This window comes from Elgaria multicarinata, chromosome 3 (assembly GCF_023053635.1).
Source record: "Elgaria multicarinata webbii isolate HBS135686 ecotype San Diego chromosome 3, rElgMul1.1.pri, whole genome shotgun sequence".
NCBI lineage: Eukaryota > Metazoa > Chordata > Lepidosauria > Squamata > Anguidae > Elgaria > Elgaria multicarinata.
This window is the reverse complement of record NC_086173.1, coordinates 84,730,382-84,746,376: the sequence shown is the minus strand read 5'-3', so window position 1 is coordinate 84,746,376 and position 15,995 is coordinate 84,730,382. Positions and strand designations below refer to the sequence as shown.

Sequence of the window (15,995 nt, the reverse complement as noted above, 5' to 3'; positions counted from 1 at the left end):
CTCATACTGGGAGAACTGCCTTTGGATCCAAGCCACTATCTTGCAAATTTGTATCTCTTTTCCTACATCTGTTAATATTGTTGTGTTTGTGTGTATTAGAACTCTGTGCAATTAACGTTTTGAAATTCTCCACCCTATTTTGGGGCACAAAAATTGGTGGGGGGAGGCAATTTCACAGAATTTCTCCAGGAAGAGGAGAAATTCTCCAACAACTTCTCACAGGTAGGGCTCACCATTAGGGATATAGGAAAATTCCTTTGGAGGGGGTGACAACACCGTGTTGAATATGGATTGTCATCGAACTGTAGGTTGTCATTGTTGTTGTGTTGTGCGAACCCAGTTATGCTAACAAAACCTGGTTTATTAACCAGGAACAACCTACAAAGAGAACCCATGGGTTGTTGTTTGGCTGTGAACTGAGGGTTATTTGTGGTTAAGAAGCCATAAATTGTTAGCATAGACGTGTTCACACAATGCAACAACCCATGTTTCAACAACAACCTGCACTCAGCCTTGACTATGGGTGGTCATGCTGTACGAACCCATTGTCTACACCACTCAGACATCTGTATAAGCACAACTGTACCTACTGACTCCATGTATCTGATGTATAAGCCACATTGGATCTGATTATCACCAGTCCAAATAGCATATTGGGGAAGAAATCAATGAACATGGGAGGCATAATCCAACACAGGGTGTGTACTATAAATGACCATTCTGCTACTTGGTATTCCTTTCTGTGGTTACCTCTCCCCTTTACTTAGAGCCCAGAGTTTCAGTGCTAAATCAGCTATGGATGAACCTGCCATCCAGATGCTACTTTTATAGTCACACAACTATGCTTAGCTCTAGGAACAGAGATAATCATCTCTTTGAAGTCAGTGTCCAAAGCAATGGAACTTGATTGTGTGCTCCCAAGAGTCTATAATCATCTGAAACCACACAACTTAAATGCTGCCATTTTATATTTTATAAAGATCTTAATTATAGCCAAGGCAACTGCGATAAGTTAGAATTACTGTTGTTGGGGTGGGGGTGTTCACTGTCTCCCTCCCCACCCCCAGATATCATTTATATAGAAATGTGTCATCCTCTCCCTGGGGCTTGTGCCTCTCTGAACACTTTTCTTCTAGTTTTTTTTTCCTCTTGAAGAGTCTTAATCTCCTTTTTTTGTTTTTCCACAAACACAATAAACTACAATGATAACATTTCTTTTATCTCTAGTTTTCATTATCTTTATCTTTAATCATGTCGAAAGATTATTAACATTTAGAACCACATTATATGCAAGGTAGAGATGCAGTCATTCTTGGGGTAGACATGGAAATCAAAGAAGCTTTATCTAGGGGTTAGTAAAAAAAAAAACATTTTGTGAAGCTTTGCGAATGACAGTGATTTTGTCTTTAGGAAGCCTTCCTTTGATACGAGGCAATTGCATTTGTGTTTGGGAGATTGAAAAGTGATCCAAAGTTTTCGTAGATTTTTGATAAAAGCTGCATATTTACTGCATCAGCAAAAAATATATCCCCTGGGTCCTTGTTTCTCACTTACTGTTATGCACATGACTGAGGAAAGTGAGCGGTCATTTATTTTTGAGAGAATCTATTGACAATTTAATCACCTAATCTTATGAAGGGGAATTAAACATTGGCAAACTCTTGATCCATTTGCTGAGATAACAGGAATGTGGTGGCTTACGGAGGGGGTAGTGGTGGACAAGATGTAAGGGTAATGCTGAATCTCCCCTGGAAATGTCCCCCAAGCTCATTCATCTCCATCTGGGTTCATTTCTTGGCTCGGAGCCTGGCTGGGGGGTAAAGACTCCCAGAGGAGGTGATTTACAGGTGGGAGTCAGCAGGCAAAAGAAAGGTTCAGCACCTCCATACCTGCCAGTTCTTCCCTGCAAGTGCCCACCAGCTAGGAAAATGAGTGATGTTTGAATTTGTTGAGGTTCTTCCTTCCTCACCTTGATGCTTGTCTTACCTCGTTCTCGATTCTGAACACAAGAATCTCCGCCCTCCAACAGGAAAAGTGCACCTTTTCAAGATTCAAGCACCCCCCCCCCCAAATGTGCACTTCCCCACATAGACCAAAGTATGAAAATGTAGGGTTTGGGGTGGGTGAGAGATGGACTGTGAATTGTGCACACTCTTGGAAGTGCGCACTTTCAAATGAAAATGCAAGCTTGGGAAATCATCATCATCATCATCATCATCCTGGGAATTACACTCCTGTTCACCTTTATGTTTCAGGTTGCGAACGGGAGATGTTCACAAGATTTTGAACAGGAATAAAATTCTTGTGCATCCCTCCCTCCAGCCCCTGCAGTAGGCTATGTTTGAAACACAAAGGACCTGCCTTTGTCGATAGTAAGGGCCCTTTTAAGAGGGAAGACTCTGATCAGAAAAGGTCGCTTTGTCCAATTTGGGGGGATACCCCCTCCCTCACTTATGCTACAGTTCACCCCACTCAGCAGGGTCTTCTGGCTGTCATCATGGGGCTGAGGGGCTGTCCTGGGAAGGAGAGGGCAGAGAAGTCCACTTCTGCCAGTACAATTGATCCAGCTTAAATCAGGATCTAACTCAAAGTTGGGAGACCCACATTTCACTATTAGATTAGATTTTAACTTATATATAATCTTTCCACAAAGGAAATTGTATTCAGGGCATCTTTGTTACAATTTGTTTATGGCTAGAATTTCACCCCATTCACACCTCCTGAACCTACACATGAATGCAAGCACAATCTGTGGTTAAAGCTCAGATATTTCCAAACTTGCAATTCTATTTGTGCAGAATAAATGTGTTCAAAAATGCATACATTAGAAAGATATGGATCAAAAAGCTTACTTTTACAAAAGTGTGCACAAGTGAGAGAAGATTGCATACTTTTCTAGGTAGGCCCTAGAAAAGTACTAAGTAGGCCCTTGTACGTACCCAAGTACTTCACACTTTTCATGCAAAGCAGAAACAAAAAAATTGTGATCTGATTCAGCCAGAGGATAGGCTTCGAGGTGATTTCCACATTCCTATCAGAAACCCAACAAAGTGTTTTGCCAATATATATGACACCTGGGTAACCTTCCCCCATATCCTGGATGCATAATCATGCCCCCCTGACAGCAGAGGCATTCAGAAAGCACTGACCATTAATTTTCCCTTTCTAGGACTGAGTGGGATGGCACTTCCATCTAGGGATGTTGGAGAAATCAAATCAGTTTGTATTTTTATGAATCCGACCTGTGAATTCTGCAGCGGACTGGCTTTACCCCTGTCAGGACTTGCGGACTGCTTTTCAATCCTTCAGGAATTTTGTGCAAATTTCCTTGTAGAAAAATACTCATTAATAAAAATCCCAGCAAAAGATTTGCATTTCCACCATAGGCTATAGCGTGAAAATGTACATTTGGGGAGAATGTGCACAAATTAGCATTCACACAAATTCATACGTGTGCAAATTCGGAAATTTAAAAAAAATCCAATTCTGTAGGTGTATGGACAATGGAAAGAAATGTGCCTGACAATCCACAAAACACAGATGGAATCGATTTTGCACAATTCATACATCACGATTTTCACCATCAGTTCATGGCAGCCAGAATGTCTGCTGTCACTCTCTCCCTGTAGTTCCTTCTATAAGCAGCTTCCTCTTGAAGATTCCTGCACTGAGAGCTGAGGCAGAGTAGCCACACCTTCATAGCAGCCAGAGTGTCTCTTCCACCCCTCACCTCAACGTCCAGTGATGAGTTGCTCATAAGAGCAAAGATATGGGGGGAAACGTCTTCTACTTTCCTGATTCTTACAGTTTACTAGAACTCAGGTGCTGGCCAACAACAGACAAGAGATGGTGCTGGTGAGGCAAGTGATGGGCCCTAATGGCATCTGAAAGTGTCATAAGGCGTGGGAAGGAGAACTAGAATTCTCAATCTCCTTGTAGAAAAAAAGGATATGTGTAGGGCAGAGCAGGATGCCTCTGTCCATCACAATTAAAACAATGTGCTACCCTCAAAATGCCATTGGTTATTGTTAGAAGTGAATGGTTCAATTACTGATTAAAAATACCAGCACAACAAGTGGCTTGCTTAATCAGCCAGCCTTGTGCCACCATAAAATTCTTTCATTACTCATGGAAGGCAATAGGAAGCACATTTACATTGATCTATTTTAAACCTGGCATGTAAAGGCTATTCTACTGCAGATATTCTCCACTGGACTGAGTGGTCCAATTACTGCTAGAAAGCACCAGGCCAAGCAATAGTCTGCTGATCACGTAGCCTCACACATCTATACAGTTATTCAGTTACTTATGGAAGTCCACAGGAAGGAGGGATGAGCAACATGTGTTCCATTTGCATTTCCGTGTGAACCAATGAAGAGAACCTATGAATGTGTACAAATTTTCAGGCAGAGGTTTTTTTAAAACAACAACAACAAATTGATATCGAAGTGCGATGAAATGAACACAAGATGAATGAGCTTGCCTGAGTTTTAAAATCCTCTAGAGAGGCTTTTCTTTCAAGACCACTGCCTTCAGAGGCATGTTCGGTGGCGATGTGAGGAAGAGCCTTGTCAGGGGCTGCTCTCTGCCAGGGGACGTTAGTTTGGCCCCCTTGCTGTCCTTCCACCTGCAGGGGAACACATTCTTATTCAAGCAGGCCTGTAATTGTCTGTTGAGTTGGTTGCTGTTTTTATCCTGTTATGGTTGTATTTTTAATTGTGTTTTAATGTATTTGTTTAATTGTTTTCTTAATCACATTTTGATTTTAAATGTAAGCTGCCTTGAGTGCCATTGTTTTGGGAAGAATGGTGGGATACAAATCAAATATATGAATGAAGTGATGAAGAAAGAAAGAAAGAAAGAAAGAAAGAAAGAAAGAAAGAAAGAAAGAAAGAAAGGAAAAAATGAGAAACTAGAATCAACAGACTCATCCATTCCTAACAGGAAGCTCATATTAAGTCATTGCTTTTAACCCTAGCATGTAGTGTCTATCCTGTTGCACGGTGCTGTATATATTATTATTTTTAAAAATGCTGCTATTATTATCTAGGTCATGCTCTGTTTCAGTAACTTCCCCAGTTCTTCTGTTCTCCAGCTGAACATTTCCACCATCAATTTTCTTTCAAAGCTCAAATTAGACAACATTTAATGATTCCAAATGTGAGATGTCATCACCCCTCCAGGAGGAGTTTTAACATTAAATCTAATAAGTGCTTCATTTGCTTTGTAGAAAACATTTTGGACTCTGACTTTGCCTTTGGCATTGGCTTGATTAAACACAGGTTTAATTCTCTGTACTGTTTCTACATGAGGAATGAAAGGCAAGCAGGGATTTTGATGATGGCTTTTCTTCCTGCAAAGGAAATGGGTTGAAACTGGTGGTGAACAAAAGTGGTACATTTATTACAGTACGAGTGGGAAATTATATAGCACATGCTGAACTCAACCACACTCTGAAGTTCCATGGAAGTAAAGATCTATTAGTCAGAGTGCTATGAAGGGTCACTGTCAAGGACTGACCAAATGCAACTTCCAAGCCTACAGTGCGTCAAACTCTGACTTCTATTTCTTTTCGCATTGTCCCACCCAAGCTATGTGCTGATGAAAAACACATAATCCAGAGGATTCAGTTTCATGGGATCTCCACAGTCTGCATGTATCTCCACATGCACAGTTCTTACTACATTTTCTGGGTATATACGTTGTAAGAATGTCTGCAAAAAGCACATGTTCATGTGCAGTCAGCATGGGTATAGAAGTGAATGTGTAGAATGCATAAACTCCTTAATTGTCACTTTGCTTTTTAATTGGTTGGATTTGCCACTTTTACCACAAACTGGTTTACAGTGGCATGGTGAAATGAGAGAATCCTCATGGTGAAGTTGAGCAGCTGTACACAAATGGCTCTCTAATGTTGAAGCAGCCTCTGACAATTCAGTTTCAAGTGTCTGCTACATAGCAGTATTATGACTATACTATATATTTGTGTCAATGAAGCCCAGCATTTTCTGACAATGATGCAGTATCCTTTCCATTAGAGTGTTTTTGAAGATTCTCATAGGATTCTTAAAAGTGATGTTATGAGCTCTGAGATATCCATCCACTGCTAGATCTTATCCAAGCCACCCTTACTGTGATTCCTAGAACTAGTTATAGAAGGTCAAGATCCTAGGTGTGTCAATACTACTCTCTGAAAGTAGGGCCAGATCTACACCAAGCAGGATGTAGTGCTATGAAAGAGGTATGAAAACAGTATATAACAGGCAGGAGCAACACTACTGCTTTATAGTGGTATTGAAGTGCACTGTCAACTGTTGGGGCCTATTGACATGTACCATATACTGCTTTCATGCCACTTTCATACTACTTCCATAGTGCTGTATCCTGCTTGGTATGGCTCCTGCCTCATAGTGCTATATCCTGCTTGGTGTAGATCTGGTCCATGTCTCTGGATACCTTCCCACCCTTTAAGGACTCACCACATTTTACAGCTACTTCTGTAATCTGGTAGGTATTTTTGGAAATTCTATGAAAATGGAGGTCACTAGGGCTGATATCTATGTATTCCCTGCTCACTTCTAACATAGTTAACTTGAAAGAACAGAAATAAAGAGAGGAAAGTGTCAGAAAATGTCTGTCTCCTGATACTAGAACTCAGAGCCATCAATGAAGTTGACTGGAGGTTGGTTCAGGACAGACAAAAGAAAGTATTTCTTTAGTAAATACATAATTACTTTGTGAAATGTATGTATTCCACTGTCATAGTGTGAAATGATGGGCACTGGCTTAAATGTCTTTAGAAGTGGATTAAGCAAATTTGCGGAGTCCACCACATGCTGGGTTGCTGAATCACCCTGCAATGTTTAGAATTTTTTAGAAAATTATATTCCATATTAAGCTCACTGCAGAATGGTTCCATTAAATCATTGTTGCACTGAGAGAAAAGTGAACATAATCGCAAAGATGGACAAATCAGTGTATTTCCAGCCCATGTCAGTTTATCATGTATTCAGTCACACAAGTCAGTTTGATCCAGTTTCTGCATCAGTCTGCACATTAAAATAATAATAATGAAAAACACACACGAGAAATGTACATTTATTTTTCTACAATTTTTTCTTCGTACATGCATTTTGTCCACAATCTTCCCTAATATAGGCATTTTGTATGCTATCTTTCACCAGTAACTGCATTGCAAAGTTCAGAGAAGTATTCAGACCAAATGATAACCATTATTTATATTATTGATTTTATTTAAGGTATATTAGTCCAGGACTATTTCTATCCAGAAAAAAACACCTAGACATTCTTCAACTGCCATTTTATAATGTTTTCTTGGATAACTTCCTAATTTTACATTTCACACCAGACTTCTTAGGTGAAGAATTAGGAGAGATGTTTGAGCATGCTTTGAAAGTTACAAAGATCCCAGATACATTCGTCAATACAGTCAGAATGAGAATACTCAAGTACTTGAGTTTCTTTGACTGCAGATGTTCAGATGATGAACCTAACACAAGATGGCAACTCAAACTCCAGTTGCTTTGACGCTGAGCGCTGTTGGATGTCAGAAAGAAATCTGCATGGATAGGAGGCCTGAACTGCTGGACCAATTCATGTTTTCTTGGATAAGATACAGATGATGAGTACTAAATGTAGGGTGCCAATCTATCAATTTGGTCTGCACTTTTGCTGCAAGCTTTAAATGCTTTACAAGAGTTCCATTTATATCTTTATGGCTACTAAGCACATCTTCTTGTCTCCACGCAGGGCTCGGTAGTCGAGGGATGTGTACAGCTTTGCTGTCTCAACTCTTACATACTCTTCCGGCATATTATTTTATTCTCCTTTATTTTTCTCTTGCAGTTCGTTGCCCATCCCAACTGTCAGCAGCAGTTGCTCACCATGTGGTATGAAAATCTCTCAGGCTTACGCCAGCAGTCAATGGCCGTGAAATTCTTGGCTGTCTTTGGAGTCTCCATAGGCCTTCCATTCCTCGCCATAGCATATTGGATCGCTCCCTGCAGCAAGGTACAGATTGGTTAAGGTGCATGTTTATTTATCATTATTTACAAATATCCTGTGGGCTTGATACAAATATAGAAGGCTTAACTAATGAACCTTGTTGTATTTGATTGCGCAAGGATTAGAAGAAAATCTCAAGGGGCTCTCAGTGGGTGACCGAGGGATGGGAAGAAGCCAATCAACCAGCAGCAAACTTCTTTTTGAATGTTGTTCCTTAACAACATTCAAAACAACAACAATATTTAGAGAATCAACTAATATGCAGGTGATTTGATGTGCATGGGACAGCACTCCAAACAAAACAAATGACCACTAGAAGTCCATCCAATTTATACATTTTCACAGACTGAAATAACTGGAGAGGCTGGTGTTTTATATTGAAACGTTTCACATATTAAAATCTATATATGTATGTTTTTAAAACTTAAAACTATAAAATCTTATTTTATTTTTTTTAGATTTTTTTTTTAAATCTATAAAAATTGTCTGAATGTGCTACTAGTGCTCATTTGTTTTGTATGGAATATTTAGAGACAGGTGAGAAAGGGAGGAGTATAAATGGGGGAGGGTTTACTGCCAGTTTTACTAGTTACTGGATGTCATGTGTGAAAACAAATGCCCTTACAGGATCTATAGGTGTCCACTGGGAAAACCCAGGAGAAATCTGTGCCATGGCTCAGTGGTGGAGCACATCCTTTACATGTACCCATGTTAAATCCCAGGTATCTTCAGTTAAAAAAATCCAGAGGTGGACAATGTTGGTGGACTGCAACTCCCATCAACCAGCATAGCCAATGGTGAGGGGAGTTTCCCATGTTGTCCATCCCTGAGTTAAAGGATCTCAGAGACGCAGTGCTGGGAAACAAGATGACTTCCTTAGAACTTGACCTTGGAGAGCTCCTGCCAGTCTAGATTAGATGAAGCAATATTGACCCCAACATGAGGTAGCCCCATTTGTTCATGGAAGGAGAACTGCAAGATTAAGTGCTAAAGTTTGGGTAGAGATTTAGTCATGATTAGAGTATAGGCATTAAAATCAATTAAGCTGGTCATAACTGATATCCTATTGAATTAGATCTACCATAGCATTACTAACTCTGGATCAAACCCTGCAAAGAACCTGAGTTAGAAATATAACTCTTATGCTTTGTTTTGATCACTGAGTGTCTGAATGGGTTAACAGTAAAGGGGGGGGGAGTTTACTCCAGACTTGTGCTTGAGAAAAGTTATATTGTAAATGTGGTGTGCTGGTAAATTGGCAGTTACTGTTTCCACTGAAAGGTGAAAATGAAGCCAGGAAATTAAGGTAGGATTGAAATTGGTGCCATCTTTTGAAATTGGCACACTAATCTTTTATTGCTCAGTATCATACATTTCTTTATATATATGGGGGTAGCTGCTGCAATTTTCTAGTTGTGAGGCAACCAGGAGTCCATTGGACTCCCCCTGTCCCAGCCACTCCCCCACCCACCATCTTTTGTGTCTGGTCACTCTAGTATAGCTCCTGCAGCTTTAACTGTTATGATGAAGAGGGAATTTCACCAGGTGCTGCATGCATACAAATGACACCTACTGAAATTCCCTTTTCTATACAAAAGGGATACAGGAGCCCTGTCCTCCTTTTCATATGGTCACCCTACTCTGATCTGTTTTGTCTCACATCTTATGACCAGCTACCTTAAGGGAAAAGGTGTATTTTAAATAAAGGGCTATAGTTTCATAGTAGCAATGGAAGTGAAAGAAGGGATTGCCCAGTGTGGGGGGCGTTCTCCACATTTGGGGATAGGGGTGGGATGGCCCTAGTGTAGAGGCCCACAACCTAGGGAGAGGTTCTCCACAAACTATACATTTTCCCTATCTTTTGAAGAAAAAACAGCATTTCTCATTGAACAATAATTGGTCTTTTCATTCCATCTAGAAGGCTGTCTAGAGCAAAGAGATGGATGAACTGAAATGGCTAAATGTAACAGAAAAGGCCCACACAAAGGCAGCTTGCGAAAGCCATTAAATGTGTTTTCTCTGATGTAGCTTAAACATGTGGCTTTGACCTTGCCCTGTGCAATAAATTACAGATATGTCGACAATTAGGAAGAAGCTGAAATACCCAATTTAGAAACGTTAGGGTGGAATATTATGCATGTTTTGAATGAAAAGAGTCCTACAGCTCCCAACTTAGCTGACATGGGAATGCCGGAGTTTTAGGGCTTTTTTCTATCTAAACAATCTGCATAGGATTCCATCCTTAATCTGCAAAAAGTCCACCCTTGCAGAGTGCATATAATGTTATAGAGCAGATTAGGTAAGATGTGGGATTTAAGTCTTATCACCATTCAGAAAATATATCCTAAGTAGCTAGCATTACTGAAAAAGACCATTGCTGAAATAGTCTGTTTTGTTTTTTTATAAACGAATACATCCTTTTTGTTCTATTTAGTGTTCTCTCAAGGTGTTCCTTCTGAATCCTAACAGGAATGATAAAATACCAGTTTAAGAATAAATAGAGTTTGTATGCACATGAGAGGGAGGGCAGCTGTTGAAGAGCACCAGCTGAGCAGAGACAATAGATAGAAAGACATCAACATTTTCAAGTTGTTGTTGTTTTTAGATGATCCAGAAGTTCTGAAGATCTGCATTATTTATCTAGCTATAAATGAGATTTTTTTTATGAAGATTTGAAAGCTATGACTCCAAGGAACATTTCTGCAGCTTGGAAGTAAAATATTGATGCAACACTGATTGAATATGGAATTATTATTATTTTGACATCAGTGGAGAAAGAAAATTATATCAAAAAGAGTTCATTTGCTTTTGTGCTAGCTCAAGTTTATTTCAGTAACAATAGAAGTGCTTACATCAATTGTGGAAGGTAGGCCTAGGTCTCTTATTAGCTTAATGGCCTAATCCAAAGATATGCTACTTCTCCAAATAGATGCTTAGATCAGAACTGGGGAACATGCAGCCAGCTAGAATGTTTTGGACTACAACTCCCATCATAGAATCATAGAATAGTAGATTTGGATGGGGCCTATAAGGCCATTGAGTCCAACCCCCTGCTCAATGCAGGAATCCACCTCAAAGCATCCCTGACAGATGGCCGTCCAGCTGCCTCTTGAAGGCCTCTAGTGTGGGAGAGCCCACAACCTCCCTAGGTAACTGGTTCCAGGGACTTACTGCTCTAACAGTCAGGAAGTTTTTCCTGATGTCCAGCCAGAATCTTGCTTCCTGTAACTTGAGTACATTATTATGTGTCCTAGGGGGAATCTACACCAGCTATTTATTGCAGGATTGTATCATAGTCATCACAAACAGCCACATGACATTCGCCTGCTCCCGCAGTGATTGCGGCTCCACCTCTCAGTTTTCCCGGAATATCCCTGGCTGCTTTTTCTTTTCCTGGCTCTCTCACATCCATACTGAAGAATGTTTGTGATGTGTCCCACCCCCTTGCGAGGTCACTGCTGTTTGCTATGAATTCCAGGATCAGCAAACAGCCAATCAGCTGAGAGGTGTGTGCATAGGTATCGGCATGTTTTACCACTGAGTGTTTTTTTTTAATACAAACATATCTTTGCACAGGAGTGCATATTTAACACAGTTCATATCCCTCCTATGTGTTGCTGTGTATCTCTGCTGGTGTGCATCCCTCAGGAGTCATTTTTTAAAAAATCAAGTGACCCAGTCCCATCTGCCTAGCCCTTCCCACTTCTACGTATGGAACTGCTGTGCTCCTGCAACAGCACTCCTGTAATTGTGGTACAGATCAGTCATGTGTGCCCCATGAGGGGCAATTACAGAAGCAGGGAACCTTCAGGAGCATGCCTTTTCCACTGCAAAAGGGCTGCAGGTGTAGATTAGTCCCTGCACTCTGGGATGATCAAGAAGAGATCCTGGCCCTCCTCTGTATAACAACCTTTCAAGGACAGTGCTATCATGTCTCCCCTTAGTCTTCTCTTCTCAAGGCTAAACATGCTCATTTCTTTCAGTCTTTCCTCATAGGGCTTTGTTTCCAGACCCCTGATCATCCTTGTTGCTCTCCTCTGAACCCCCTTCAGCTTGTCTGCATCCTTCTTGAAGTGTGGTGCCCAGAACTGGACACATTATTCAAGACGTGGCCCAACTGAATAGAGGTGAACCAGTACCTCACATGATTTGGAAGTTATACTTCTATTAATGCAGCCCAAAATAGCATTTGCTTTTTTTGCAGCCACGTGACCACATATCAGCAATGGTTGATGGGCAGCCACAGGTTCCTCACCGCTAGCTTAGACAAATTCTGTCAATTTCAAGAAATGATATCATGGAAACACTGTATGCTGTTGCTATATTTTATGCAGGAAAAGCTACATTGGGTCATTTTTACAAAAGAAACACAGCCTCCCCCCCCCCCCAAAAAAAACCCTCCCAACAAGGGAATGAAAAGTCTTGCCATAAGATAAGAATGTTAGAAATGCTTCAAGAAAACAGCTGAGGTTGCTTCTCCCTCCTCCAACTGTCACTAAGTGGCTACCGAAGAACTATATTTCCCTGTAGGAAGAAGACAAAAACTCCTGTTAGATAACTTGCATAGAGAGAAAGCATCACGAAAAGAACAGGCAAGAACATATGCTGAAGTCATATATCAGCCTGGAAGTCGCTTAATGGTTTTGAATGCTATTTTATATATGTAGTTTTTTGATATATGAACTTTTTCAATACAATGTTGTATTGTATTGGGGAATCCTGGCCCTCAGGATATTATTTTCTTCTTCCTGTTAAATAAGGATTAAAGGAACTCTCCCAGACATCATAGTAAGAAGGGAGAAATTCCTTTTCCCTGTTGAACAACTCAGATTGAGATGTGAGTGCTCAGCTTCCTACATAACCAGCTCTGAAATTTATTTATTTATTTATTTATTTATTTATTTATTTATTTATTTCATTTATATCCCACCTTTTTTCCTCCAAGGAACCCAAAGCAGTGTACATAATTCTCTTCCTCTCAATTTTATCCTCACAACAACAACCCTGTGAGGTAGGTTGGGCTGAGAGTCATTGACCCTGTTCAGATGACATGCTAAGCCACAGTGGTTAACCATTTTGAGCTAAACATTATGCCTTAGCATGTTGTGCGAACCATGACTTAGTGTGTTGTATGAACCATTCCTAACCATGGTTTAAACATGCTCACTAACCATTTGCTGCAAAGGGGTTAGTGGCCTAATCATGGCTTAGCATGTTGTCTAAACAGTCCCAGTGACTGGACCAACGTCACCCAGTGAGCTTCCATGGCCAAGTGGGGACTACAACCCAGATTTCTTCCTATTGATCTATAGTGCTTATGTTGGGGGGCTGGCTGAGCAGCTTACTGCATGGCCAGCCCCAAACGACCTTTCCTCTTAGCTTTATAACACTGTCACACTTAGCTCTAGGGCTGTACCATTCTGTCGGAGAGGAGGGGATCATCCCCACTATCTTTCCGTCAACAACATTTTCTTCCCCTTTTTGATCCAGAGTGACTGGAGTTCCTTCCCAAGTCTTCATGAGCCCCTGACTAGTCAATGCTGTTTACTGGGAAGAGAACTTTATTACATCATATTATTGTAATAACAACAGGCATGATCCAATCAAAGCCACACACCTTTAAATCCCATTGACTTTGATGGAAGAGAGACTACAGCAAGCACCAGAGCAGAATGGGAAACTTTTAATCCCTGGTGCATGCCAGCCGCCATTTCCCGACATACTCTCCCAGGGAGCCTTTTTCAGTCCAAGGTGTGGAACCACCATTCTATCTATAGGCAAGGTGAAAAGCAGAGTATGTGGGGCCAAAATATGATTCTCTTATCCATTTTGAGCATGCTCAGAGATAAGCAGGAGAAACCTCTGCATATCTACTCAGAAGTAAGCAGGACAAGCTTCTACATGTCCACTCGCAAGTAAGCGGGAATCAATCACTCAGCAGTACTTTCAGGTAGCATTGGAAATACCAGGCCTATGCAGGACAATTCCTAGAAGTAGGCAGGACTGAATCAGCACTTTATCCCCAGGGAAAAGCTTTTATCTCCAATCAACAGCGGAACAGAGCCAACAGTTTTCTCTGCTAATTCCTGATGAAGGGGGTGAGAGCTTTTTCTTTACTGGCACAGGAGGTGAGGCCAAGGGAATAAACTGGCAGGCTGGACAGGAAACCTCTGTGCGCTGCATTTGGCTCATAAACTAAAGGTTCCCCATCCCTGCACTTGAAATAAAGGCATGTGGCGTTGCATGGATCCTTTTGATGAAACCCAGCTGAAATAATGTACCATATTGCTTTAACTATTTTCAAGTTTGCTTTCTTCTAGAATCATAGAAAACTGTAGAGCAAAGGTGGACAACTTCAGGTGTTCTGTGGGTCATTTTCCACTCCCCTGGATTCTCACCACCAGCACAAGGGCTTAAGTCCTGCTGCCACCATGCCACCAAATTCATCAGCAGGAGGGAAATTATCAGCCGTTTGGTTTTCAACTTTGTCCTTTTTATCAGTCTGTAGCAGCAAACTACCCATTTTTTTGGCCGCTGTGAATGTTGGTGGCATGGCAGCAGGAGGAGGGGGGCTTTGCCCTGGAGGATGGGGTCGTGGTCACACATGGCCTACCTATGCTATAGGGATATGACAAAGACCAAATCCACATACAACAAAACCTGGATCAGATTCACTGCCCAGTATGAACAGCTAGCTAATTCCTTCCTAACCTTTCCTAACACTGATCAGTTTTCAGTGAGACTCTTCCAATGAACAAAACTCAACCGTCCAATCTTCTAAGGGGAAAAAATGATGTCATGTTACTTCATGGTCATACATCTTCTTATCTCCCAGGTGTTTCTCATGATGAAGGACATTCCTTATTTGTTTGACTTTTAATAGCAGTCCCACCTTTCCTCATTTGCTTCACAAAGTCTTACTGATCAACTCCATTTAGAAACATGCCATTTAGAAACCAGGGGAGAGCCTTTGTCAAGTGTGGGGTATATCCCATGCTAGAGAGCACTTGAGAGGTTTCTTTTGTGTTTCTTTTGGCTTTTGGAATAAGGAATTTTGGCTTTTGGCTTTTGGAATACTGTTGGAATAAGGGATGATCTTTCCTTTATCAATTTTTTTACTTAATTTAAAAATTATCAAAACTTTCCTCAGCACCAACCATTCTGCAATCAACCAGGAAATGTCCAAGCATAGATGTTTTGACCTTTTTGTGGAGATGCCCACACAAAAGGGTGGCTAAAATTATATCAACACTTTGTGAACTTACTATGCTAGCTTGGTGGAAGCTGGGTTTCAGATTTAGTAGAAGTATTTATGTCTGTTCTTTTACTTTAAAAAGTTCCCCTGACTTCAAAGACACCTATGTATATATGATTAAAGTGAGTGCAGAAGCACTATGAAAAATTGACAGGAAGAGAACAGATCATGCTCTTACATTCAGAGAAACTCATTTCAGACCTTTGATGTCACTAGGTTTTTCAAAAGTCTTCCCAGATTTGGCAAGCCCTGTACATTTATTTGTGATCTTTTTTTAAAAAAGGTAATAATATTTCTTTCCTGAACAATTCTGTTACTGCTAAGAGTTTCTTGGCACAATTGAAACTTTAAAATGCTCCTTTGTAATAAAACACTCTCACAATGTGGGGTTTGGGCAATGGCTTAAGGCCAAAGTAGATTAAAAGGCTGCAGGTCCATTTGTTTAAACCTAGATCTGCCTTGCTCATGTACAAAGAGAGAGATGGGAATCCAGTTTTAACAGCAAAAAGGAGCTCTCCCTGTCTATGGCTTACTTCCCTGCAGCTGCTTTCCCTAAGCGTTTTTCTCACAAGTGACGTCACTTCTAATATTGGAGATTGGCTGAGGAGAAAAGTGCCTTGGGGAACAGAATGCATAAAGGTAAGCTATAGGAAGGAGGGTACCACCTCTTTCCTACCCGCTACTCTTGCTATGAAAATGGGATCCTCCTCCACCA

General features: G+C 40.8%; 2 protein-coding genes across 2 annotated transcripts in view; one reads left to right on the top strand and one right to left on the bottom strand.

Moving 5' to 3' along the window:
• Positions 1-15,995, bottom strand: part of SMAD5 (SMAD family member 5) — a 320,505-nt gene that overhangs the window by 127,327 nt on the left and 177,183 nt on the right. The window lies entirely within an intron of this gene.
• TRPC7 (transient receptor potential cation channel subfamily C member 7) overlaps positions 1-15,995 on the top strand; it is a 148,002-nt gene that overhangs the window by 87,082 nt on the left and 44,925 nt on the right. The window contains exon 3 of the mRNA XM_063123309.1: positions 7,867-8,031. Within this exon, the coding sequence (XP_062979379.1) occupies positions 7,867-8,031 (165 nt within the window). The remainder of the gene's footprint in view (positions 1-7,866; positions 8,032-15,995) is intronic.